The sequence below is a fragment of the Spea bombifrons genome, chromosome 1 (genome assembly GCF_027358695.1).
Source record: "Spea bombifrons isolate aSpeBom1 chromosome 1, aSpeBom1.2.pri, whole genome shotgun sequence".
NCBI lineage: Eukaryota > Metazoa > Chordata > Amphibia > Anura > Pelobatidae > Spea > Spea bombifrons.
In genome coordinates, this window is record NC_071087.1 from 144,595,224 (window position 1) to 144,620,621 (window position 25,398).

The following is a 25,398-nucleotide window of genomic DNA, read 5'->3' on the forward strand; positions in this document are numbered from 1 at the left end:
GTTTCAAACATTTGTATTACGAACAGGTATCATAAGACCCATTAGGCTCTTATCTGCTGTCTATTTCATCATACAAAAGTCGCTCCACTCTATTCTAAGCTAATAGCACAACATTTACATAGTAATAAAACAAAGTGTATGAGTAACATGCAGTAATTCATCAAATACGATCTACAGATGAATGGTATAATTTGCAACATAATATCACTATAGAGTGCTTCTTTTTCCACTACCTTTTTCGTATCATTATATAGCTAGTAGATATATGGACCGATATCCATAACAAACATCAGAAATACTCTGATCTCATTCAATATGACATTTGCCAGGGCAGGTTTTATTGTGCCAGGTGACTGCTGCACCTAGAAGGGGATCCAATTTGGAGGAGGAGGTCAGGTGTCCTCCTGGGTTGCAATGGAAGCCCCTGCAATAAATGGGGCACGTGCAAAAGAGCTCTTTACCACCAGCGGCATTTTAAGTTAAGCTTTAAACTCTTTTTAAAAAAGGTCTCACTCATTACTGCTTTTTCTGGTTTCTCGTTCCAGGGTTACCCCATATCACTTATTTTTAAGAAATTTGCAGAAATAAATAATGCTAATCAGGGAGCAGCAGTTCTGTTGGTGTAAAATCATGGCAAAAAAAAGAGCTAACAGGAGAACGACAAGTCTCTTTCAAGCCATTAGAAATACTTCCCTACTCTTTACAAAATTGGTGTGCAGAAAGGAATTGCTGATAGTACGGAGATGGGCTACAGAAGATCACAAGTTTACCAAAAAGCGTTGCCACTGACTTAACGTTAACTTAGGAGTCGACATCAAGGAACTGCAGTGTTCAAGGGCATACATCATATGTGAAAAGTATATGGATGCTCCCTCCTCAAAACCTTTAGCATTATAGACATAATGGGGTCTATTCACTAATGGGAGAGCTGGCAAGGGAGTTGTGGTTTTACCTCCCCAGTATACAATATTTCATAGAGCCAATTTTCAGGAATGGTTTGCCTTGTCCTGTAATGTATAGGCAAGAAAGTAAAATGTCTTCAAAACTTTCTCATTCATGAAAATGATACATTACACAGGGCCAGTTAATAATGAAATCACAACTTTCCTGCAAACTCACCCATTAGCGAATAAACCCCATTGTTTCCACATTTAACATTGGGGATATCATCAAGTTAATTTACCACAAGTTATTAAATTCAATAAAGTGTTTTATTATTACACTGAAATAAATATTTAAACGCATAAATAAATATCCCTTTTATTGCAATACTGTAGATTATTGGAACTGAGGCATCTAAACTGGAAACCTATTAGGTAGGACGGATAACAAAGGCTACTTAAGGGACCTTTTCTGGGTCATGCACTCTTCATAGATATTAGAAAATGCACACAATCAACTAATTAGAAAGCAGATATAAGTATTATGTGAGCTCCACAGTGAGCAGGTCAAAAACAATGAAAAATACACTTTTAGAGCGACTTAATTCCTTAGACAGACCTAGTTCTTCTTCAAACGTTGTAAAGTACTGTTCTTCTCGCGAGCAGAAATGGTGAAAATAATGCAACACCAAGAACCAAGAGTTTATCACTTCAGGTTTTAGCTTTTTTCATGTTATCATTTTAGGGTAAGCGTTATGCAACATTTAAAGTACCTAAGACAAATGTTAAGAAAGAAGTTTTAAAAAGAAATATCTGTACACAAATAAAATATTAAGAGTTGCTTAATTATTGAATTGGTAGTTTGTTTTGTTGCTAAATTACAGGTTCTTTTTAAAATAAAAACTAACATTTGTGATAAGCAAACATAAAAACAAATTTTGAACCATATGATCACACGCTGAACATCTTTCCTTGAACACTATCCAGGATAATACTGCAATATTCGTGTGTAAATACTGGAAGAGGCCGTTAGGTAGGTTAGCTGAGCGTAAAACGGGGCTGAAGGTCACCATTCTGGTCCAGCTTTTGAAAAAGCAGCAAACTACGTAACCTGGACTCTCTTATTCCTTCTTTCCATATTATGATGAGCTGGTCAGCAGAACATGTTACCAGACCATGATCTGTGAAGTACAGAAACATCTACAAGAAAGAACACACACTGATTAGAACCAACCAATTGCGTTTCAATTTATTGTATGTGCATCATTCAGGTATAAGCTCTACTCCTCAAAACAGAACAAAGATGTGATTGGTGACTACTGGCTGCATCTGTTCTAATGTCACAAACCGGGACATACTGCACCTGTACAGACGAAGAGTGACCAATCAAGTCCCCGATAAGCTCCAGAGAAGCTACAATGCCATTTTCAGGTATTTTTTTCACGGCGTGATTGACCTGTTTGCCCGCTTTTCCGAATCCCCACATACTGAAAAAACCTGCACAACAGAAAAAAAATAACACAAATTAATATAACATGTAAAAAATACAACTTTGTAATCAATTCTGGCAAATGAAATAAATTCCCCTTCCTCGTGGTTTGAAGGGACACTTAAGTCATCCCTGGTCACCAAAGCTGGTGGTCCGTTCAGAACCCTGTGCTCATGAGTGGAAAATGCGGCCACTGCCACCAATGGGAGCACTTTCCTACCACTCACTGCTTCAAAGGAGTCCATCAGTGGAAAGAAATGCCAGATTATATAGGTGTAACTGTTAATAAATAAAGCTCCTACCTGCAGGATTTTTATTTTTGTTTTGGGAGAAGAATGCATTTTGAAGTACCTATAGTAATTTAATATGTATTCTTGTATAGTGGGGGAGTCAGGGACAGTAAACAGCCCTTTAACATAACATTGTGAATTCATTGAGTATTCAGTTGTAACATTAATTTCATAAAGAAAGCAACCCCACTGATTCTGTAATAAGCACTTTCTAAGAGGTACGTCTGCATCTTGTACCTGACGGAACTGCTTCGGCATGAAGCTGTTGTTTCGATCGTAACTCCCAAATGCGAACACTTCCATCTTCTGAACATGAAATTAATTGTCTGAAAAGAAAGAAGTTCAAAGCCCATTGAGTTTATTTAGTAATCTGCCAAGTAAGTATTTTGTGAAGGGCCAACCTGTGTAGGTATTTTGTGTATATCTCACTTTTAACCATGTATTATCCAGGGCCAGCTCAGGTTACGGGTGAAATTTACAAGTTTTGGCCCTTCATTATTTGAGGTTTCTTTTTCTTGTCAGCATTACCTGTTCGGTAAGTTTGCGATGTGCTGTATGTTTGAGTCATGGGCTCTCTTTTGAAAAGCAATCACACGCTTCACTTGTATGTTGTAGACATAGATACCACTTCCCACAGCAGCAAAAATAATCTGAAAAATAGTATTAATGACAATGACTACATTAACAAAATACAGAATGACACGCCGGTATGGGTTCATGAAATATGACTCTCAAATATATGTGAAGGCTGATGTATATTAGCCTGTAGTTGTGGGAGGGGCTATGGTTATTTAACCAACGCCTCTCCCTTCCACAGCTACGTTACAGCTCCTAACGTTGGCTGATGCTATACAGGAAGTGATGTCACGGAACTTCAGGAAGGAACATTGCAGTTTTTAGCTAGTATTGGCAGTGTGGCATGTCTGCGTTTCAGGAGCCAAACGACTCCTGCAAATCAGGTTTTTTCGGGGTTATTCGAGAGGGGGCACCCCCCTTCCGGTTATGCTTATTTTCTCGTTGCTTGCTTGGTCGTTTATTAACTCATTTACGGGGTCTACGTGGGGTTTTGTTGTTGTTTACAGACTGCTTTGTGTATGCAGGGCGCTGCACAGGTGCTTTTAATCAAACATAAACCTTCCCAAGCCTGTTTTCACTTTCTTCGTAATCTCTATATGTTTCTTTTACTAACCGTGCCTAATTACAACATCTGTGTTAAAGGTAGCAGTTCAGTGGAGCTATGCTGGGTACTTCCCTTGATTCGGCTTGTTTATATGTATGCATGGCCACTCAGGTGCACTTCTCATACTCAATCGTTACTAAGCCAGTTAACCCTTTTACTACCGATACCTGTTGATACGTCTAGTCCTGCACTATATATCATTACGCACGCTCTCTTTCCTTCATTCTTTTATACTGTTCAGCTCATGTTACTCTGTCTGCACTTTTATGGAGGTTCATTTCCTTTTCCAAGCGTGTTTTCAGTTGCTCGCTATATCGTTCTTGGAGTTACTCGTTGTATGCTACAGCTGGTCAATTACATTGGTTGTTAGAGTACTTTCAAATTATTCTTAACTCCAATTAATTCATGAACACTCCATTTGTGGATAACAATCAGCATACAAGCTACATTCACTAGTTTACTCTGTTGGGAGACTGGAATTTCTGTTGCTAGAGTCAGATAAGGGTTGCCAGTTAACCACTTTTTTAATTAACCCTTTGTTCACTATTAGTGCGAGTTATTTAGGCTGGTCACATGATTTGTATGTATGTATGTATGTATATATATTTGTTGCTTTGGTCGCCTCCAAAGCAGTTACAGATGGAACAGCCACCTCATGTTCTGTTATTTCCTCTGTCACTGTTATTGCTAATTGAGGAACTGTCTGTTGCCCTCGGCCGCTTCTGCTGGCAGGCTGCTCCATGTATCAACCGGTCCTCCTCGAATTTTCTTCACCTGGCCAGGGGATACGTCTGGTTTGTTCTTATGTATTCTCTGTGCTGGTTCTTGTATGTGCAGGTTTCATTTGTTGTGTATTTCTGGTAGTAGGGCTGGCCCCCCGAACTCTCGCTGGCCCCCCGAACTCTTGCTGGCCCCCCTCTTTTATTCATTATTGGTGCTTGTTATTTAGGACAAGTGCCCAGGTCATGTGGTCTGTTTATGTATATTTGTTGCGTTTGGTCTTCAAGTACTTTCTGTTACACGTGTTCTTAACTAGTCGTCTAGTCAGGTTCAGTTATTGCCTTTTGTTGCTAATTCAGATACTCATTGTTGGCCTCTACCGCTTCTGCTGGGAGGCGGTTCCACGTATCAACCGCCCCGCTCGGATTTTTTTCACGTTACTGTACACGATTACAGCTTGGCCCCGAGCGGACTGCCACCTTACGTGGCCACCTTACGAGGCTATTTGCCTCTTGTTGCTAATTCAAGTATTCATGGTTGTCTTCTGCTGGGAGGCAGTTCCACGTATCAACCGTCCCGCTCAAAATTTTTTCTTCACGTTGCTTTACACGATTACAGCTCACGTTATTATTGAGGTACTCTGTTTTATCTCACAGTCTGGTTTCCCATTCCTATAATTAGATTACCGGCAGGTCGGTTCCCATCATTACAACCGGGCCCCTCTTCCAATAATTGGAAGAAACAGATGTTCCAGGGGGTTGCTAACCTTAGAGTGTCAGGTTTAGTGAGTCAGATAGGAGGCAATATTCGCTAGACCTCGTTACGTCCCTCGGTAGATAGATGGCCTCATTGAACTAGGCAGTTGGCCCCCCCGCCCCACCCCGAGGCAATCTCCCCTCCTCGCTTGGAGGTTACGTCCCACGAGCTAGTTTTCGTGCCTCACTGTTAGTTAATTAGGCCTCCCCCTACGTTTCATCCCGCTCCAGCGCGGAGCTCGGTTAGATATTCAGTTAGTTCAGATTTAGGTCCGGGGTATAAGTCCAGGTTCCGTTGCATAGATTTTTCATTCCTATCCGATCAAGAAGAGAGGTCCTCCATTCCCTGTTCACACGCTCCTGGGTCAGACTTTGCCGCCTCACATTCCCTCCATGCTCAGTCTGTTGAAAAATTTGACGGCTGTATTAACAAGGTGATACATTCCTTTCTCTGCCTCTGCCAGCATAGCGGAATTTTTCTACCCACCGTTGCTTGTCCCCTGTCTCCTCCTCATAGATCCAGCCCGCCACAATCTAGTTTTGTGGACAGGGCGCAATGAGGGACATGCTCACCTCACTAGTGGGTGGCATCGGTCTCCTTAGTTCACGAGAGATTAGCCAATTTTGGAAGCCCAGCTTGCACCGGCAGGCCTGCCCCCTTCCTCTCCTGCAGGCCCTGCCACCACTGGTTGCCATGTTAGTCTATTCATGCTACATAATATTTGCACGGATGCCATTGGGCACTACCAAAGCGATGTGCCCCGGGGCATTATTTCTCAAGCAATGTCTCTCATATTAAGTGTGGAATCCGGTTTTAAGTGAAGCTGCTGTTTTTCATCCCTCCCCGTAATTCCAGATTAGGGTTTAGCATGTGGTTCCTTTACAGGTATTATGGCTGTACCTCAAGAAGCTCCCTGCCCCTTATTTCCCATACGAGCTTCAGCATAGTTTCCCTCATTCCGGCTGATGCGTTTTCCTTTAAATGTGCCGCAGTGGGTATTCAGGCTAGAGTCTATGTGTGGGGGGGGGGGTAAGATCATGGTTGTCGCTCCATGTCCGTGAATCTGTTACATGGCGGCTTCTCAGGCTCTACGTCTGTGAGTCCGTTACATGGCTGCTTCTCAGGCTCCACGTCTGTGAGTCTGTTACATGGCTGCTTCTCAGGCTCCACGTCTGTGAGTCTGTTACATGGCTGCTTCTCAGGCTCCACGTCTGTGAGTCCGTTACATGGCTGCTTCTCAGGCTCCGCGTCCGTGAGTCCGTTACGTGTCTGCTTCTCCGCGTCCGTGAGTCCGTTACGTGTCTGCTTCTCCGCGTCCGTGAGTCCGTTACGTGTCTGCTTCTCCGCGTCCGTGAGTCCGTTACGTGTCTGCTTCTCCGCGTCCGTGAGTCCGTTACGTGTCTGCTTCTCCGCGTCCGTGAGTCCGTTACGTGTCTGCTTCTCCGCGTCCGTGAGTCCGTTACGTGTCTGCTTCTCCGAGTCCGTTACGTGTCTGCTTCTCCGAGTCTGTTACGTGTCTGCTTCTCCGCGTCTGTTACGTGTCTGCTTCTCCGCGTCTGTTACGTGTCTGCTTCTCCGCGTCCGTTACGTGTCTGCTTCTCCGCGTCCGTTACGTGTCTGCTTCTCCGCGTCCGTTACGTGTCTGCTTCTCCGCGTCCGTGAGTCTGTTACGTGTCTGCTTCTCCGTGTCCGTGAGTCCGTTACGTGTCTGCTTCTCAGGCTCCATGTCCATGAGTCTGTTACGTGTCTACTTCTCCGCGTCCGTGAGTCCGTTACGTGTCTGCTTCTCAGGCTCCTATGTCCATGAGTCCGTTACATGTCTGCTTCTCAGGCTCTAGCTCCTGTGAGTGGGACGTTTAGAGAACGGATCCAGTGTGACTCATATTCACACATTGACGATTATACGCAAACTGTCCCTCAGAGCTGACAATTTGACCGTATCCGCTATTAGTTCACGGTGAGCACGGTTAAGCCTTTTCACTTAGCGATGAAGCTTTTCCTAACAGAAGATCAATATTGTAGTTCTAAAGAACCTCTCTGGTTTCTTCTCACCCGTATATAACGTATTAGAGGTCTGCAAGGTCAGGCCAGTGAAGTCCACCGGTAATTCACCAATGGATGGCAAGTAAGAGCTTTGCCAATGTTAATGGACATCCTGTTTAGTCCTGGTACATGTATGGTGCTTAAGCTTCCATGTAATTTTTTCGATACAGGCAGCTTCGTGAGCTGGCTACTGTACTTAATTCAGCTTCGGTTCTTCTGATCATTACGAGCTGTCACTCGGTCACACAAAACGAATCAATCCGGTCCGAGTACACTGTTTCTTCCTACCAATGTCCCCGGGTGCCCAGTTGCAGTCCTTATTTTACTGGGACGGTAAGTCAGCCTTCGTTGGTTCATGCGACCGAAGGTACTGGCCATTACGCTTATTCTTCGCCATCTCTGAAGTCTCGGACTTGTGTTCTGTTGCTGATCATTTCGTTCTGTCCCTCGCTCGTACGACAACGAATCGGTCCGGTCAAGTACACGAATTACGTTTTTTCTTACCGACTCAGTTTGGTTCCCAGTTGCAGTCCTGGGAGCCTTGTTGTTGGTTTTTGACTGGGAAACCAAAAGCCAGTCTTCTTTTGCCCTTCCCCAGGGAGCTGTTGTCGTCAGTCATGTTTATCAGATATGTTAGGTTATTACGTACCAGGATTGGCCTTAACCCGCTCGCATAATCAGGGCAGCGTCTAAGAATAAGTTCCAGCCCAGGTGATTAAAAGCTAGGCAGATGGAACTCCTCGTGTTTCCTTCTTTATATCTCACAACCACTCGGGAATGCGTAATGCCTTCACGTCACTTGCTTAATAAGCTTGGTCATTCATATTGTCATGTTATGGTACGACTAACTTTGTCTTCTTCTTTTTGCCCTCTATAGGCCTACCTGGTACGTCGGTCATGGCACACCTCAGACCGAATGGACCCTCTCTGGGTCTTTGGTTCTCCGTTCCACTAATCCTATTCGTTTGCCCCTCACACAAATGTGAAGGCTGATGTATATTAGCCTGTAGTTGTGGGAGGGGCTATGGTTATTTAACCAACGCCTCTCCCTTCCACAGCTACGTTACAGCTCCTAACGTTGCCCTCCCTTGCCCCCCCCTATTAATTTCCTTCCTTTTATTTCCTCTTTTCTCCTCTATCCTTTCTTTCATTTCTATTTACGGGGTGGCCCTCTATAGGCCTACCTGGTACGTCGGTCATGGCACACCTCAGACCGAATGGACCCTCTCTGGGTCTTTGGTTCTCCGTTCCACTAATCCTATTCGTTTGCCCCTCACACAAATCTTGGATTAGTTCCACAATCTTACTGACTGGTTTTTCATTAATGTATGACTGGCTAAAATAATTTTCTTTATTGCGAATTACGACATAATTGAGAAGTTTATCTCCAGGCCTGTAACCTATCACAATATAGTGCATATTCTAGCTCCAGTAATCTACATAATCATCATCTACTGCTATTCTGATTAAGATTTCAGCCACAAACCTACAGTTTTGGAAGCTCCCCTGAGGGGCATTATTCCAAATGCTGACCAGGTAATGTGGGCTTATATTAGACATCTAAGCAATCATAGAAAAGCAATCACTGAAGAGCACTATTTGTGGGCACAGTAATACACATCATAGCACGTTAAAGACTGCTAGCACAGCTACAAATAAAAACAAATGTGGTCTTGTAATGGAGAGCTTACAGTTTAGGGAAAATAAAGTCTAAAGGTTTGGTCTGGCATACACTACCTCTCCATCAGATGACAGATGTTGAACAGAGATTTCCTCTTGTAGTGGTAGAAGTTTAACCTCTTGTGGGGAATCTTCTGGTGAAGATGTGCTGGAAATGTTCCGTTCAAAAGCGTGAACAGTCCAAGCCGAGGAATCCCAGACAATCAGCTCCCCAGCATCAGATCCACTGGCAAATATTGATTCTGGCATGGATGAAAAAATACAGCGCTGTATAATGTGTGATCGAATGGGGAAAACCGTACCCGACACATTAAAAGCAATTCACTTTGAAAGTTTATAGACTGGATTTAGCGGAAGTCACACACAGATACCACACATTATACCAACAACAAAAACTGATCAACAAAAGTTTGATTTGCTAACATTGTTTTAGGTTACTCATCAATCACTGCTGCCTGCTAACAACAGCGACCACACCGCTATCAATACTGCGAAGAAAGGAATATGACTGAACAGATTATATACATCCCCAAACAGCCTGAAAGGACAAGAAAAACAGATATAACTGATGCTTCAGTCTTCATGGACATACTGCTTAATTTAAACTCAACTTACTCGGAGCTCTTTTCTTTCAAAATGAAACATGAGCTAAATGTGGAGGAAAACATCTGAGAATTAAAAGCAACAATTTTTATTTTATTCTATAAAATAATATGGTTTGAGAGTCAGTATGCAAAAGTACAAGTGTTATTCAGATGAACTTATCAAGGTGGTGTATGGTGTATTCTAGCATCATAACACTGACTGATGAGCATCACCAGCAGAGTAACAATAGAGTCATAGAGGAAGCATTTGGGACCTGACTTGAAGTCATAGATGGAACCCTGGGACCTGCACCTCAACCAACACAGATCTCTCTTCTTCTGCTCCCTGCATGTTGCTGCAACTCAATCGGGAGAAGATTGATCTGCCAGAGGCACAAGCCTTAACCCGCCACATGGTGGACCACCAGGCACCGCTACCTAGATACAAGCTGTGGGGGAGGCTCAAATATATCTTTTTATATTGTACCAATACTACAATACACAGAAGTATTCAGGCAGAGGAATCTGTAAATAATACCTATACTCATAAAGTAATGAGTTGTTCTGCAATATGACAATATAACATTTCATTTGCATACATACACAGTGAAAAACCCCATCTTACCATTAATGGTTATCAAGGCTCGGATATTGTCTTGGTGGCCAGAGAGACATTTAACTTCAGAAATGTCCCATTGATCAAGCTGTTCAGAGACTGCACCTAATTTAAATATTACTTTTACCGGGAAGAAATCAACACGTTAGAAACCCAAAAATATAATATTTGTGTAAAATGGGGAAAAAAAGTGTAAGCTAATAAAATGTAAAGAAAGGATTATGTTGCTGAGAGGGTGGTAAATAAATGGAACAGCCAGTCATCAGAAGTATTAGAGGCTAATACAATAAAGGGATTTAACCCCTTCAAGACCGGGACGTACCCGATGATGCGCGATCCAGCGTCGCTATGAACGCTGGGACCGTGAGGGGCGGCTGCTACTGAACGCTGGGTGTCCCCAGCGATCCGTAGCAGCCACTCCCCCCTCGATTTGAAGCGAATCACGAGCACGGAATTTAAATATTTTTTAAAAAACTGTGGTCTTCAAGGGAAGACGCAGTATGGAACCGTCGGTCCTGAAGGGGTTAAACATGCATGTGATCGGCATAAAGCTATCCTGAACCTATAATCATAACAAAGACCGTGTCTTTAAACCAGGAAATATAAATGGGCTGAATGGCTCTTATTTGTCAAATTTGTCTAAGGTTTCTATGGTGGTTATAAATAAACAGAATAAGACATTCAGAAACTAAACTTTTTTGGCCAAATTAAAATGGCTCCAGGGTACAAGCATCCCTGAGGGTCATGGCAGAAATAATACTGACAAATAGACAACATCTCCAAAGCATAATTATCATCATTTGTGCAAATGTTCACGGTTACTTAAGAAATATACTTTCCAAGACACAGGGAAGGGTTTTTTGAAAACTATTACTGTGAATTTGCAAATAGCTGTTCATAGATGAAAGAAAAAAGACTATGTATTAGATTTACCAAAAAAAAACACATCTGCTGTTTACCCATATATACACATATATTGTGACTTTAGCTGGCTTTAGTACACTGTGATACAATCACATCCAGCAAATATTCTCTACATTCTGAGCTGCTGGAAAAAAGGATCATCAAAGGAAAAGGGGACTTTGGTCCTAAATACAGAAATTATAAAGATACGCTATAAAATAAAAATGCTGCCATCCAAAAAGATTCTGTTTAACCCCTCATAACAATGGCACAAAACTTACTCAAGTCTTTTCCAATTGCTGCAGCCACACAGTTTTTAGGCAGTTCGATCAATGCGCTAATTCCTTTATTATATAAAAAAAAGGGAAGAATTACATTATGCTATCAAATCAATGAGTACCATCCAGTGGCGGCACTCATTTTAGAAATCAAACACATTTAAAAAAAACAAGAGGTTGTATTATTCGAAATGTGTTTAACTCTATTAGATAAAAATGTTGCTGTTAATTCAAGCGCAAACTGTAAAACAGTCAGATCACAAATAAGGATAACACTGCTAATAAATATAAATGTGACTTTAAAATGTCAGTAAAATGTCCAAAAGACCTCCGTTATTCGATGTTCCTGTTCACTGCCTCTGGACATCACTAAAGACTAGCACAGCCAGCACACATATGGTTACAGAGGGGAGTTATTGTTCAGTATCTGGTTCCGCAGGTATTACAAGATGCCATAAAGATCCTCGGCACAACATACAGAATGGAAGAGAACCATTTTTTTTGCATAGCATATCAAACTGGTTACTGTAATGATTTATATTAAGTGGATGTTTTACTGAAATTTGAATGTCACATTTTTTTTTATTTTTTTTTTTAATCAATGCTGTAATCTTTCGGATTTAATTAATATTTTTGGAGTCTATGTTTACCAATGGTTGAATTGAGACCAGATCTAAAATGTTTGCATGACGTGCCTAAGTAAATGATACTGCCTGTAGTGCCTTATTTTGCCTGTACATATGGCCACCTTTTAATTATTATTATTATTATTTTTTAGGTACTTTTAAAAGTCCATAATGGTGTACGACCATGGCCATATGTTATGGACAGGCTTTCATTTTGAAAAACAACACCAGGTAATGTAAATTATCTACACCAGACTCACCCCCATCCACAAAACAGCCTGTTTCACATAAGAGTTTGCAATCACGACTCCATACACGTAGTTCGCTCCCAGCAGAGAGCCATATATCGAGGCTATGGAGAACCAGAAGACTCTGCAGAACGCAAAAACAGTAGAACAAATTAAATTTCAGCTGCCATATCCACACATTTCCAGCATGTACAAAAGAAACCTAAAAGACACAGAACCACAAATTAAACTATTTTCCATAGTCATTTTTGGGTGTATTTTAAAGATTGGTATATGTATATTTAACATTCCTGAACGTATCACTTTCACTAATCAGTGGGCAATTCCATGCACCCATTTATACTTTTTGTCAACTTAGCGGCCTGAATTCCAAGTTATGTGGCTATATTTAAAAAAAGCTATTTTGCTACAAAGTTTGAAAAGTGGTCTTATCACTATAGCAACCAATGGACTGTCTGAATAAGCAGGAACCTTCTATGGCAGGGGCATCTAACATGCGGCCCACGGGACCTTGAGGTGCGGCCCGCGTAAGATCGGCAGCCAGGATCACAAGAGCCCTGATGTTTACCTGTGGGAGGGTCCATTGTACTGCACAGAGGAAGCGGAACCCAGCAGAGTCCTGCTTCCTCTCTACAGTACAAGAGAACGCAGAGGGAGGCCGCGGCCCCTACTGAAGCCTGTGAGCTGCATCAAGAGAGCTGCAGTGCAGGTAAGGGGGTGGGGGAGGGTGTTTGAATGAGTATGCGTGATTGAGGGAATGAATCTGTGAATGAATGAATTAGTGTGTGTGCCAAGTCAGCCAGTACATGCTGAAACCTGGCTAGCTGCCCCCTTGTGTATTGATGCTGCCAGCAGTATGGGGTCTGCACATCACTTGCAGCCACCCTGTACCGGCATGTACTGGCTGACTTGCTAACAGCAATCACAGTCCCATCATGCCTAGGTTCCAGCATTTACTGGTTGCCTGGGTATGATCATGCCAAGTCATATTGTTGATTTTTTTTGTCCAATTGTGGTGTGTTACTTACTTTTAATAAAAGTGTGGTTAACACACCAAAATTGGACAAAAAAATACAATAACAATATTAATTTATATATATTTGTTGACAGCAATCACACTCCTATCATGCCCAGGCAACCAGTACATGCTGGAATCTGGGTATGCCGGAGATTGCTGTTAACAATCATATATATATATTATTGTTATAAAAAAATTTGTACAATTTTGGTGTGTACCTTACTTTTATTAAAAGTGTGGGATTTTTTATTATTTTAAAAGGTGGGGGGTCATTTTTGGTTTCGGCTAAGTGAACCCTGAATTTTCTGTTTTTGTCCAGAATTTTCATTTTGGTGCATCCCTAGAATAAATAGAACTATTTCATTTTTACTTATCCAGAATCCTGAATTTGTAGTCACAAAACTTTCCAGGCCCAGAAATCAGGAAATTCAGGAAAAGTAAAGGTTTTGCGTTATTAACTTTATTTTAAATCTGCATATCTTATTAAAGGCTATATTTTCTATTCTGAAAAATGAGTGCGGCCCTCGCACGTATACAATTCTGATGAAGTGGCCCACTACAGAAAAAACTTGGACACCCCTGTTCTATGGGCTTCAATCGTTATGATACCACGTTTCCCATTTTTGACATAACACTATTATGTTAAGTAAGTATTGGCTTGGGCCCACACTGTTGTTGGAGTTCAGATACTAAACATTAGACTCGCGTTTGAGATTTGACATTAATATATCATACAAGTATACTGTACCTTTACTGTAGAATGGAAGTCTGAAGCCTTTTGTACCTGATGACCGCTTTCACAATCCCAGGCCTAGCTTGTGTTAAGAAATTTTAATACAGTCATAACATAAAACGCTACAACCTGTTTTCCTTGTGACGCTTATTGAAACATATTATGATTTTAAATGTGCCGTTGTGCCTTCTTTGTGGACTGTTGTAATTAAAAGAAGCATTAGAAACAATGTTCCTAGAACTGTTGAATCCCCCAAAAAATCTTTTTAAAGGGGCAGTCTAACGAATATTTTAATATGTATTCTTCCAAAACATGAAAATAAAAAGCACCCGACACAGAAGAGGCTGCCATGCAGAATGAACAGTTTAAAACTTTAAAAGGGACCACACAGTCATATATGCATTAAAGTGCACTTAAACGTCACAGTTTCCCTCAACTTTCAGATCTCCGTGCCATTGGCACAGCGTCCAATTAATAACTCATCAAAGTGAAACAGAACATTTAACAGAATTTGCTGTATATGTCTGCATTCGAAAATCCAATACATGTTATAAATGAAGCCATGCGCTTTGCTTTAGCTGCTTGCTGCCCTAATGAAGTACGGAGACTTTTAAAAGATAGCAGAAAAACAAATGTCAATCTATTTGGCCCCAGAAGGATTATTCTAAAAAAGCATCCGAATGTTTCTTACGGTGAGGGTTGAGTATTTGAAAATTCTTATTGTTTTTCTTGCATGGGCACCCAACTGCACAAGGATACAATAACCGTCTTATCAGATGAAGCTGTCAGGATCAGATTACTCATTCCTTCAGGAAGTTCCGGTGCTTGAAACACAGCAAGAGCGGTGATCTTCTGTGTGTGTCCATGTAACTCCAAAAGGATTTCTCCTGTCTTGGAACCAAAACCACAAATACTGTTAGTTTACATGATTTGCTAAATGGTCATTTGGCCTGATATGTGATCATTCTCTTAATCGCTAGGACACTATCTTTTTGGGTGAAAGCCATGCGGTAAAAGCTGGGTCACTAACCGGCTAAACAGTTCCGGTGCAAGACCAAGACTATGGTCTCCAACCAAAATCGTAATATTTCCTTTAGTAAGAAAAATACTGTTTTGTTTAAAACATGATACAAGTATAGATTACATTATTCTGTAACTGCCAACGCAAATCAGCTGAATGAATAATAAAAAACTATTGATTTAACTTAAAAAGAAAAGGTTTATTAACCCCTTAAGGACCGGGCTCATTTTTCGTTTTCTACCCTGTGGGACCGAGGCTGTTTTGACACTTTTGTGGTGCTTGTGTTCAGGTGTAATTTTCTCCTCACCCATTTAGTGTACCCACATAAGTTATATATTGTTTTTTTCAGGACAAGATGGGCTTTCTTTAGATACCATTATTTTGATCGTATCATCTTATTTACTATAAAAAAAATAAAAAAAACATGGTGAAAAATTGAAAAAAAAGACATTTTATGACTTTTATTTGAAAAATCTTTTACTCACCTAAAAAAGCAAGTAAAAAAACTAGCTAAATAGATTCTACTACTTGTCCTGAGTTTAGAAATACCCAATGTTTTTATGTTTTTTTGCTGTTTTTTGTACGTTATAGGGCAATAAGTACAAGCAGCGTTTTATGATTTCCAAATCTTTTTTAACAAATCTGGTCAGTCTGCCTACATCTCCTCTTTGGAATATCTTTGAAGCCGGTTAACTCAATTTAACCCATTCAAACCATATATTTTTGAAAACTAGACACCCCAGGGTATTCCAAATGCTGTTATTTTAACCCTTTCCATGCACCAATTATAGAACTAAACTTTGTAATAGTAATTTTTTTTATTTTTTTTTCACACAAATTGTACTTTAGTTATAGATATACAGGTTCTGGTATATGCCACTGTCAAACACCCCCCCAATGTGTGTTCAGGAGCATCTCCTGAGTGCAGTGATACCCGACATGCATGGGTTTGTCGGGTTGTTTCAGATTTAAAATGCCACATTTGGGAAGTGCGCTTTTTTTCTCCATTTTGGTCAGTCTGTACCTATGCCCTATCTTTGAGCTAGGCCACTCCAATTTACCCCATCAGCCATTTTTTTTGATATATTAGACACCCCTTGGGTATTTGAAGTGCTTTTATTTTAACTCTTTGTTGAGATTTTTGAGAAATTTTAGCACTTGCTCAAAATAATAAACGTTATTTTTTAATTTTATTTTATTTTTTTAATACTTTTTTTATATTTTTTTTTACACATTTTGCTGGTACTGGATGGTTCATCTAGTGACATCACTGCATAATTATTTTTAAATGTTAGCAAATTTTTTTTTTATTTTTTTTTCCATTTTTTATTTTTTTTTTGACTATTTTACTAATCACATAGTGATTAGAAAGCTGGGCTCCATTGACTTGCATGGTTGAATGCAGTACCTGTATTCAACCAGCAAGTGGAGCCAGTTCTCTAGAGGGTCTGGAGACCCTCTAGCGAACTTTTTCGTCTCTATTGTTTTATTTCCCGGGCCGCCGCCATCTTGCTTGATGGCGAAGATCACCGGCAGCGGCGGCTGTGACCGCTCTCCGGAGCGGTCACAGCCCACCTAAAGGTAAGTGTTTGGTGTCGCTGGATGCCTCCTGATCGAGGCATTCCAGCGACACCATTTAAGTTTAGGAGGCGATCGTTGATCGCCTCCTAAACGCTTTTAAAACGGGCGTCCGCCGCCATACAATGTATGGCGGCTGTTGACGCCCCGGGGAGGGGCCAGACATGGCCCCCGATGCCGATCTCGGCCTTGCTGAATGCCTCGACATCGAGGCATTGCAGCAAGGCCGTTTAAGCGAAGAAAGTGATCCTTGATCACTTTCTTAGCTTATTTAATTTTTTGACGGTTCAGGACCGTCAAAGGTCATTTAGTGACCTTCTTGTTATGACGGTCCTGAACCGGCAAAGGTCGCGAAGGGGTTAAGCAATTTCCATAACAGCCAGAGAGCCACAAAATAATAACAAGAAAAGAAAAAAAAGGAAAATGACGAGAAGAAAAGGATGTCATACAGGGGTGTTTACTGCCTTTCTTTTATGTCTAAGGCAACGCAAAACCACCCCAGGTGTCCGTAATAGATGGCGCACTGGATACAACGTAATGTGGATTTCAGTTGATGTAAACTCTAACAACGTAACTATATTTACCATCTCATAGGATAATTAGCTACATCAGCACATTTCTGTTAACGAAGGTAAAAAACATCAACCGAAGAATAACTCTGAGGATATGAAATAAAGGATTCCACACCTGGACATCCCACACGTAAACCGATCCGTCGTCACCAGCTGATGCAAATCTGTTACAAAAACAAATTCAAGAAATTGTATTGATTGACACATTTGCTAAAACACGGAATCTGGGAAATTTCATGACCTGGAACATACATTGTGCTTCACTCAAATAACGAGTTCGACTGAAACAATTCTCCAAGTTGGAATGGTTAATATATTTATCCACTTCATAAAAAGGAAGGAAGAAGTATAAATTTCAACATTTCTGTGGATTTATTATATTAATCCATATTCTTATTAATCTGGATTTGACGTTATACATTATATGGATATATAGTTAGTTTGGCCTATGGATGTTTATCGGCACAATACTAATGCGTTTGTGTTATCACCTGCGGGCACGCATGACGGCGTAACATCATTGCATCACGGCTCTCCTTGGCAGTACCAACTATCGAGACTGGACGTTCTGCGTGTAGCAAGCATTTAATAACGTTCTGACGATAGCTAGGGTCTGTGTCCGTGGAGATAGGGGCTTCTCATTGGATAAAACACGGGGTGGACATCACTGATATCCGTCTTTTGCATATTGTATATTGTTTAGTGGCTATTCTCTGTTGGCTGGTATGTATAGCTGATGTACATTGGTGTAAATATACCTGTATTGGTCTACATTCATATTTTGGGGTGTGTGCCATCCTTATAACTTTAAATATAATAAACCAGGCACAAACATGTATTTTACTGAATAATTACCGAGGAATTTAATCTGGTTTTCCATTCCATATATTAACCCTTTTGTATTAAATGAATAGAAATGAAAACACCTTCCTAATTGACCCTTCTTATCAACACATCCATTCTCCCAATATAGCATCAACATCACACAATATTATACAACGTCCCATATGTTTTACATTATAACAGGAAGTTTTGTAAGAACAGTCATTTTGATTACAGACAATAGTTTTTTCAATTGTATTTTCTTTTTAGAAAATGTAATGTAAAGCATAAGGTGCGCTATGGGAATAGGATTGCTTTTAACGTATCGCCTTTCTACGCCTATTAACACAAGAAACAGCTCTGATGATATATATTTGCTGATCTAACCACATCATCTAATACCTTTCCTCTGGGTTATTGATTTCCTTGTTTGGCTGAGGATTGACAGGTGAAAGCTACAAGAACACAAGTCTCCATATTTTGCATTTTCCTTTGGACAACGCCACCATTACTATTGATCATTGAAGCTCCTGTAATTGCCTTTTCTTTTGAAAAACAACACTTTTGAACAGTACGTCTCCAAAGAGGGAAAAAGCCATTTTTGTTTGTCAAAGTCAACATTTGTCAAGGTTACTGCAATAACCCTGTGTGGTGAATCGGTGCTTTGATTGAATTTACTGCTTAGAACGACAGATATGCTTCCTAAAATCCATTCCCAAGCACACAACGTGGAGTCTCACAAACAGGACCTCTACCAGTTACAAACACCCTATAATGTACGGTTTAGTATGGGGCAACATAAACCGAACATATTAACAGACAAAGTCTAAAGAATGCCAAGAACACGGCCGCACTCACTTGCTAGGGGTTCAGAGATAATTCCACCAGCTAAAGGAACAAAACAAACCATAACGCTTAAAACCTAATACATTTAACAAGAATAATAAAAAAAATATATAATAAATACCTTTATATTATAATATACCAAGAATTTAAGTCTCAAACTATTGGGAACAATGGTGTACTATATGAGATATATATATATATATATAGATATATATATATAGATGAGATATATATATATATATATATATATATATATATATCTATATATATATATCTATATATCTATATATATATATATATATAATTAGACTACCACTTCAAAATATCCTACCACACCATAGGTATATAAACCATGGAAACAATATTACAATAAAATTTATACCTTGGATCGATTAATAGAAACCATGGACCAATTCATTTTTAACATGTTGTTAAACAAAAACGTGTATTCTACATCCAGTAATACAGGTTAAATTCTTTTCATTTTTGAATCAGAGATTCTGTTAGTATTCATTTTTCTGGCTATTCTTGCTACTTACAAGACACAGCACGCTGCATCGTCAACTAGAATTAAATAAAACTATATTTGTGTTCTGGAAAAGGAAAAAAAAAAGAAATAAATAACATAAGTTAAAAAGAAAACTACAGACCCTGATACAATGATTGCATATGTTGAAGAAGGGTAGGTATCCATAACAGGTGGGCTAAATTTCACGAGCTTCATCAATTTACGAGATGTGAAATATTGCACTAATCTAATCATCAACAATTTAATAGTTAATCAACATTTTAAGACTAGAGATAATTCCACGTGAAATGGAGTAGAAGCATAATAATACAAAGAATGGGTTTCACTGGGTAATTATAATCCAGTCCTGGATGATTGTGACCTTCCAACAGCCCTGTGACAGACAAGTAATAACGCAAAGAGATGCTGTTTTAAAGTTCTGAACAGGATTCATTTAGTATCTTGAAAACCAATCAAAGTAAATGTTCCAATCGGTGATTTTTTTTTCAGCCATCCACAATGAGAACATGAAAATCCCTTTTCAAAGCTTGCAATAAGATATTATCAAAGCACTTCAAGCATGAAACCATTTACGGAGACTGACAAGAGCACACGGGTGTACATATTGAACAGATTCAACCCTCTCGTTGCCAAAGGGGCTGCAACACCCTGCTGCTCCATACAGCGAGATGATACAGACCCATATGCTAGGAATACCCAAACCGGGAGTAAAACATTTACTTTATTGCACTGAACGCCAATTTGTTATTATTATTATCTTTTATTTATATAGCGCCAACTGTTTACCCAGCGCTTAATACAATACATATATTCAAGGGGTCTGACAAGACGAGAATTGACAGACTAACACAAACCGATACATTAGGTGGAGAGAGCCCGGCTCGCAAGCTTGTTTCACAGTACTACTCTTAGGCTGCAAACGTTATTTAAAATAACATTTATAATAAGTCAGTGCCATCGAACCCTTAACACAATAGGTAAAATATAACCCAATGTACAGCGCTGTGGAATAAGACGGTGCTATATAAAACAATAAATAAATAATCTCTGTAGAAAAAGGTCAATAAATTGCACGTACTCCTTTAACGCAAAGATGCAATTCTCTAGCTTCAAGACGACATTTTCAGACGCGTCGGCTTACCTGAGGTCATCTATTTGCACCAAAAAGCGGACAATGTCGTTATGGGCTTGGAGAGGCGTAAGCTCTGTGTAAGGGTTTTGCGCCTGCTCTTCACCAATATTTAACACAGGAGATTTCTAAGAAAGGGGGGAAAAAGGAAACGTTACCTTTTCATCAAATCGACCATCCTGGTCATTCAGACTTTAGTCTCAAGATTTAACACGGCACAGCTATGACATAACTTATGTCTCCTATACTGGACAAGTTTTTATATAAAGAGGTACCAATATCTACATTTTATCAGGTGGGTATGTATTAAAAAAATATTAAAAGGACCCAATTTTATGCATGATGTCACAACAGAAAACTTTTTTAGAAACCTAAGAAGGTTTAAGGGCATATTCTTGTTTGTAAAACCGCGACGAAAAACATAATGGGTGACTGTCTAGGCAGTTAGCCTGCCAACATGGCCCACACATCTGACTGCATTGCTTTGCATACTCCCTTTGACGAAAGAAAGTGTTAGTGCTACGTAGATAAATAATAATGCCAAATATAATCCTGATACACACAGCTTTGACAACACAATAATATTGAGGAACCACCATGAAGGGATCAAGTAGATCATTCAGTCATCCATTTCTAGTATATCTATAGAACACCTTAACATTTCAAATTGGGGACATGTTTGTTGTAGACGTTATGGTTAGAGGCAGGGCTTTACTAAGACATTTATGGGACCTATTGACAGCTAGCTATCTATATGAAGAGTAAGATATTTATAAACACATTTCCGGCAGATAATAATATAATAAATAATATACTTTATTGTAGCTTTCAGAGATGTTGAATACTGTACTATACTATAATTACCACTAAGAGTTCAGAGATCCTAGAAGGAGGATATTAAGGGAAGAAAGGACACCTGGATGGAAGTAAGATACACCTGACAGGTTTGTACTGTCACAAGTTGGAAAATAATTTAGACAAAAAAAAAAATACAAAAATCACAAACTAAACATGCCCCATAAACATGAAGGATTTTAAGATCTGTCCTCTTACATCCCCCCCCCTCGGAGGACTACTATCAATCACGATTTAATGATAAGTTATGTACATTTTATTATATATATAATAACAATCATCTGCTCCCTAAAATTCTGCAGGTCTAAAAATTACATAAACCTCAGATGAACAACAACACATAACATATTACAACGTGGCATGATCTATTCAACAAAAATAAAGCCAAAATGGAGAAGCTGTGTGTGAAAGACTAAGTACACCCTTACTGCTTCCATAAGAATTAGGATGCTTAGTAGCAAACAGGTGCTGCTAATCAAATGTCCTTGATTAATTGATCATCAGCAAATGTGATCACCTTTATAAAAGCCTAAGTCAGGGCTCGACAAATTTGTTGTGAATCTAGGCGCCAGCTAAAAAAGTTAGGAGCCAGGATTTTTTTTTTTAAACAGTTGGTTAGGAGTGATCTGATCATCATCAGCCCACTTACTAAACTCACAGCATTTGACCTGGAAGCACCCTGGACTTTCAAGTCAGTGCTGTTTTTTGTTTTTTTTTAAATTATTTTTTTTTATATATATATATATATATATATATATATATATATATATATATATATATATATATATATATATATATATATATATGTATGTATGTATGTATATGTAACACTTTCAATACTGATGTTCCATTGGAGCACAGCATTGACTGATATTTAGTCCCCACAAGCTTGTGGGGACAAATGTTAACCCCTGCAATGCCACAAATGTGTTATACACAATTGTGGAATTGAAGGGGTTAACGCTGCACTATCGCTCTCATGGAGCGATCAGGCAGCAGAGGGGTGTTGACATGAGTGTGAAGACCAAAGAACCCTCTCCCCCTGTCCCTGAAGCTGCCTCTGGCAGCTGGGACGCAATTGCTGGTCTATAGACCAGCCATTGCAGGGGGGAGTCTCTGATGACTGCTGTAGGCTTCCATGCCTACAGGAATTATCAAAGGGCTTGTGGGGGCTCGTTTTTGCTGTTGCTGGTCTGCCTGGGCTTCCAGGCAGACCACCAGCAGCAGAGCCCCGTACAAAACAGGAATTAACCCCTAAATGCCGCGATCGCGGCATTGAAGGGGTTAACGCTGCCCTGTCGCTCTCATGGAGCGATCAGGCAGCAGGGGGATGTTGTGTCAGGTCCCCACGCTTGTGTGGGGACCCAATCAACACTCAACCCCCTTTCCTGAAGCTGCCTGTGGCAGCTGAAAACGCTATTGCAGTTTTTCCTGCAATTGCGGTTTCAGCCTACCGGATCACTCCATGGGAGTGATCTCAGGCTTGGGGGCGGGCTCTGAGTGGCTGTTTTGTCTGCCCAGACTTCTGGGCAGAAAGCAGACAGCAGCGCCCCCGCGTGGTGACGCGGGGGCATTTTTTTGTGGACATAAGAGGCTGACAAACTCCTAGGCGCCAGGACGAAATTCTGAGTCGCCATGGCGACCTGGCGCCTGGGATTTGTCGAGCCCTGGCCTAAGTTTTAAGTGCTTGCTGGTTTGGAGTATTGCAAGAAACCCAAGATTACATGTCAGACTCTACAGGCCTCAGTTAGCATGTTAAAGTTTGTGTCAGTACAATTAGAAAAAGACTGAACAAGTATAGTTTGTTTGGAAGGGTTGACAGAAGAAAGCCTCTTCTCCCTAAAAAGAACATGGCAGCATGGCTTAGGTTTGCAAAGTTGCATCCGAACAAACCACAAGATTTCTGGTAAAATGTCCTTTGGACAGACGAGTCCAAAGTAGAGATGTTTGGCCACAATGCACGTGTCGTGTTTGGCAAAAAACAAACAAACACAGCATATCAGCACAAACACCTCATGCCAACTGTCAAGCACAGTGGTGATTTGGGCTTGTTTTTCAGCCACAGGACTCGGGAACCTTGTAGTCATTAAGTCGACCCTGAACTCCTGTATACCAAAGTATTCTGGAGTCAAACGTGAGGCAATCTGTCTGACAGCTAAAGCTTGGTCGAAATGTGGTCATGCAACAGGACAATGATCCCAAACACATCAGCAAATCTACAACAGAATGGCTGAAAAAGAAAAGTATCAAGGTTTTGCAATGGTTTTGAAATGCTGTGGCGGGAACTTAAGAGAACTGTGAAAAAATAAATGCCCGCAAACCTCAATGAACTGAAGCAACGATGTAAAGAAGAGTGGGACAAAATTTCTCTACAACAATGCGACAGAATGATAAAGTAATTCAGAAAATGATTACTTCAGGTTATTACTGGTAAAGGTGGGTCTACACGCTATTGAATCATAACGTATACTTAGTTTTATCAACACATGGCTTCTCCATTTTGGCTTAATTCTGTTGAATAAATCATGACACGTATGTAATACGTCATGTGTTGTTGTTCTTCTGTGGTTGTGTATATACCTAACTGATGCGTACGTTTACTATATAATGTGGGGTTTAATCCCTTGTAATGTGAATATAATTAGAATGACGCTATACAGGGCTAGATAGACCCCTAGAACACATAGGGTTACAATAATCCCCCATCAATGTTCTTAAGAAACTCCATGAATATTATATTCGGTTCTAGAATAGCACATAGCTTTGTAAATCCTACCCAAAAGTACACCTTCGTAAGAGCTATAGAAAACGTATATTTATGCAATCACGTGACTCGCTAACCCGTGAAGCAGGAAGACGCGTCTTTATGATACATAAAACATAAAATTCCCCATTGGTACGCAGGTACACGGTCACGGGTACGTGCTAAGGCGGCAACACTTGTGACAGCCGGTTACATTACCGTAACAACGGCTGTTAAAAAAAAAATCAAGCTTCTGAAGCACACCGCCGCTGCCTTTACCTCCACACCGCCCTGCGGCTCCCGGCTGCCGAGAAGCCATCGCAGCATAACTACTGGCTGCTCCCCGTGTGTCCGTCCAGGGTGTTAATCTTCTGCCGCCCGCCAACCCCACTGTTTTGACACAAAACAGGGTGTATCGTACAGCTATGGTGTCATTTACCGGCAGGCCCTACAATAACAAACTAGGCCTGATCCAGGACTGGGTGTCACCTAGCAACTAGCTACGCATCCTCTCTACGGAAACCCGTCGTGCCCAAAACGCTGGACACAGACGATAATTCGTATTAGTAAAACTGCAACGCTTCGCTGGTGTGCCATGTTTAATGGATTCTTGGCATATAAATACAGCATGTTCCTTGTTGGCATAATTATTTATAAAGATTGTGGGTCAAGCCTCTGTACTACATAACCTAACCCTAACCAATAACAGCCCCCAGATCATACACTGAGAATCTGTTGTGTTTTATCTTTTACTGAAGGCATTTATTATTAGATGGTTATCAATCATGGGTTCTGGATTTGCACTTACATTCAAACGTTTTGGGTCATCTAGAAGTGTCCTAGTTTTGAAAGAAAAACATTTTTTGTCCATTAACCCCTTAGAGACAGGCTGTTTTTTTATTTTTTGTACCCTTTGTGACCAAGGCTGTTAACAATTTTGCGTAGATCGTGTTTAGATGTAATTTTCTCCTAACCCATTTAGTGTACCCACAAGTTAAACATTGTGGTTTTTTTCAGGACAAAAAGGGCTTTCAGGCAAAGGATAATGGAGTGCATGTACATGGGGGAAGAAAACAAAAACACAACCAATAGTGTAATATTGTCAAAAAGTAGGCATATATATGTGGTGTTAGTTGCACTCACAAAATGACTGGATAAAGAGGCTCATCGAAATTCAAGCTTCAAAAGACTGTATTCTGTAAAAGCAAACAAACCAGGATGGTGCAGTATCTTCAATAAGTTGATCTTAAAAGATCAG

At 40.3% G+C, this 25,398-nt stretch overlaps 1 protein-coding gene across 1 annotated transcript; it reads right to left on the reverse strand.

Moving 5' to 3' along the window:
* Window positions 1–1,189: 1,189 nt before the first annotated feature.
* On the reverse strand, window positions 1,190–24,663 carry WDR41 (WD repeat domain 41). The gene is made up of 13 exons (XM_053447964.1): window positions 24,420–24,663; window positions 20,555–20,670; window positions 17,332–17,380; window positions 14,805–14,936; window positions 14,061–14,123; window positions 12,307–12,418; window positions 11,424–11,486; window positions 10,249–10,359; window positions 9,097–9,281; window positions 3,189–3,310; window positions 2,898–2,986; window positions 2,245–2,378; window positions 1,190–2,081 (listed from the first exon to the last, which is right to left on the reverse strand). The coding sequence occupies exons 1-13, from the start codon at window positions 24,465–24,467 to the stop codon at window positions 1,920–1,922; spliced, it is 1,386 nt and encodes a 461-aa protein (XP_053303939.1). The 5' UTR covers window positions 24,468–24,663; the 3' UTR covers window positions 1,190–1,919.
* Between the last annotated feature and the right edge of the window lie 735 nt (window positions 24,664–25,398).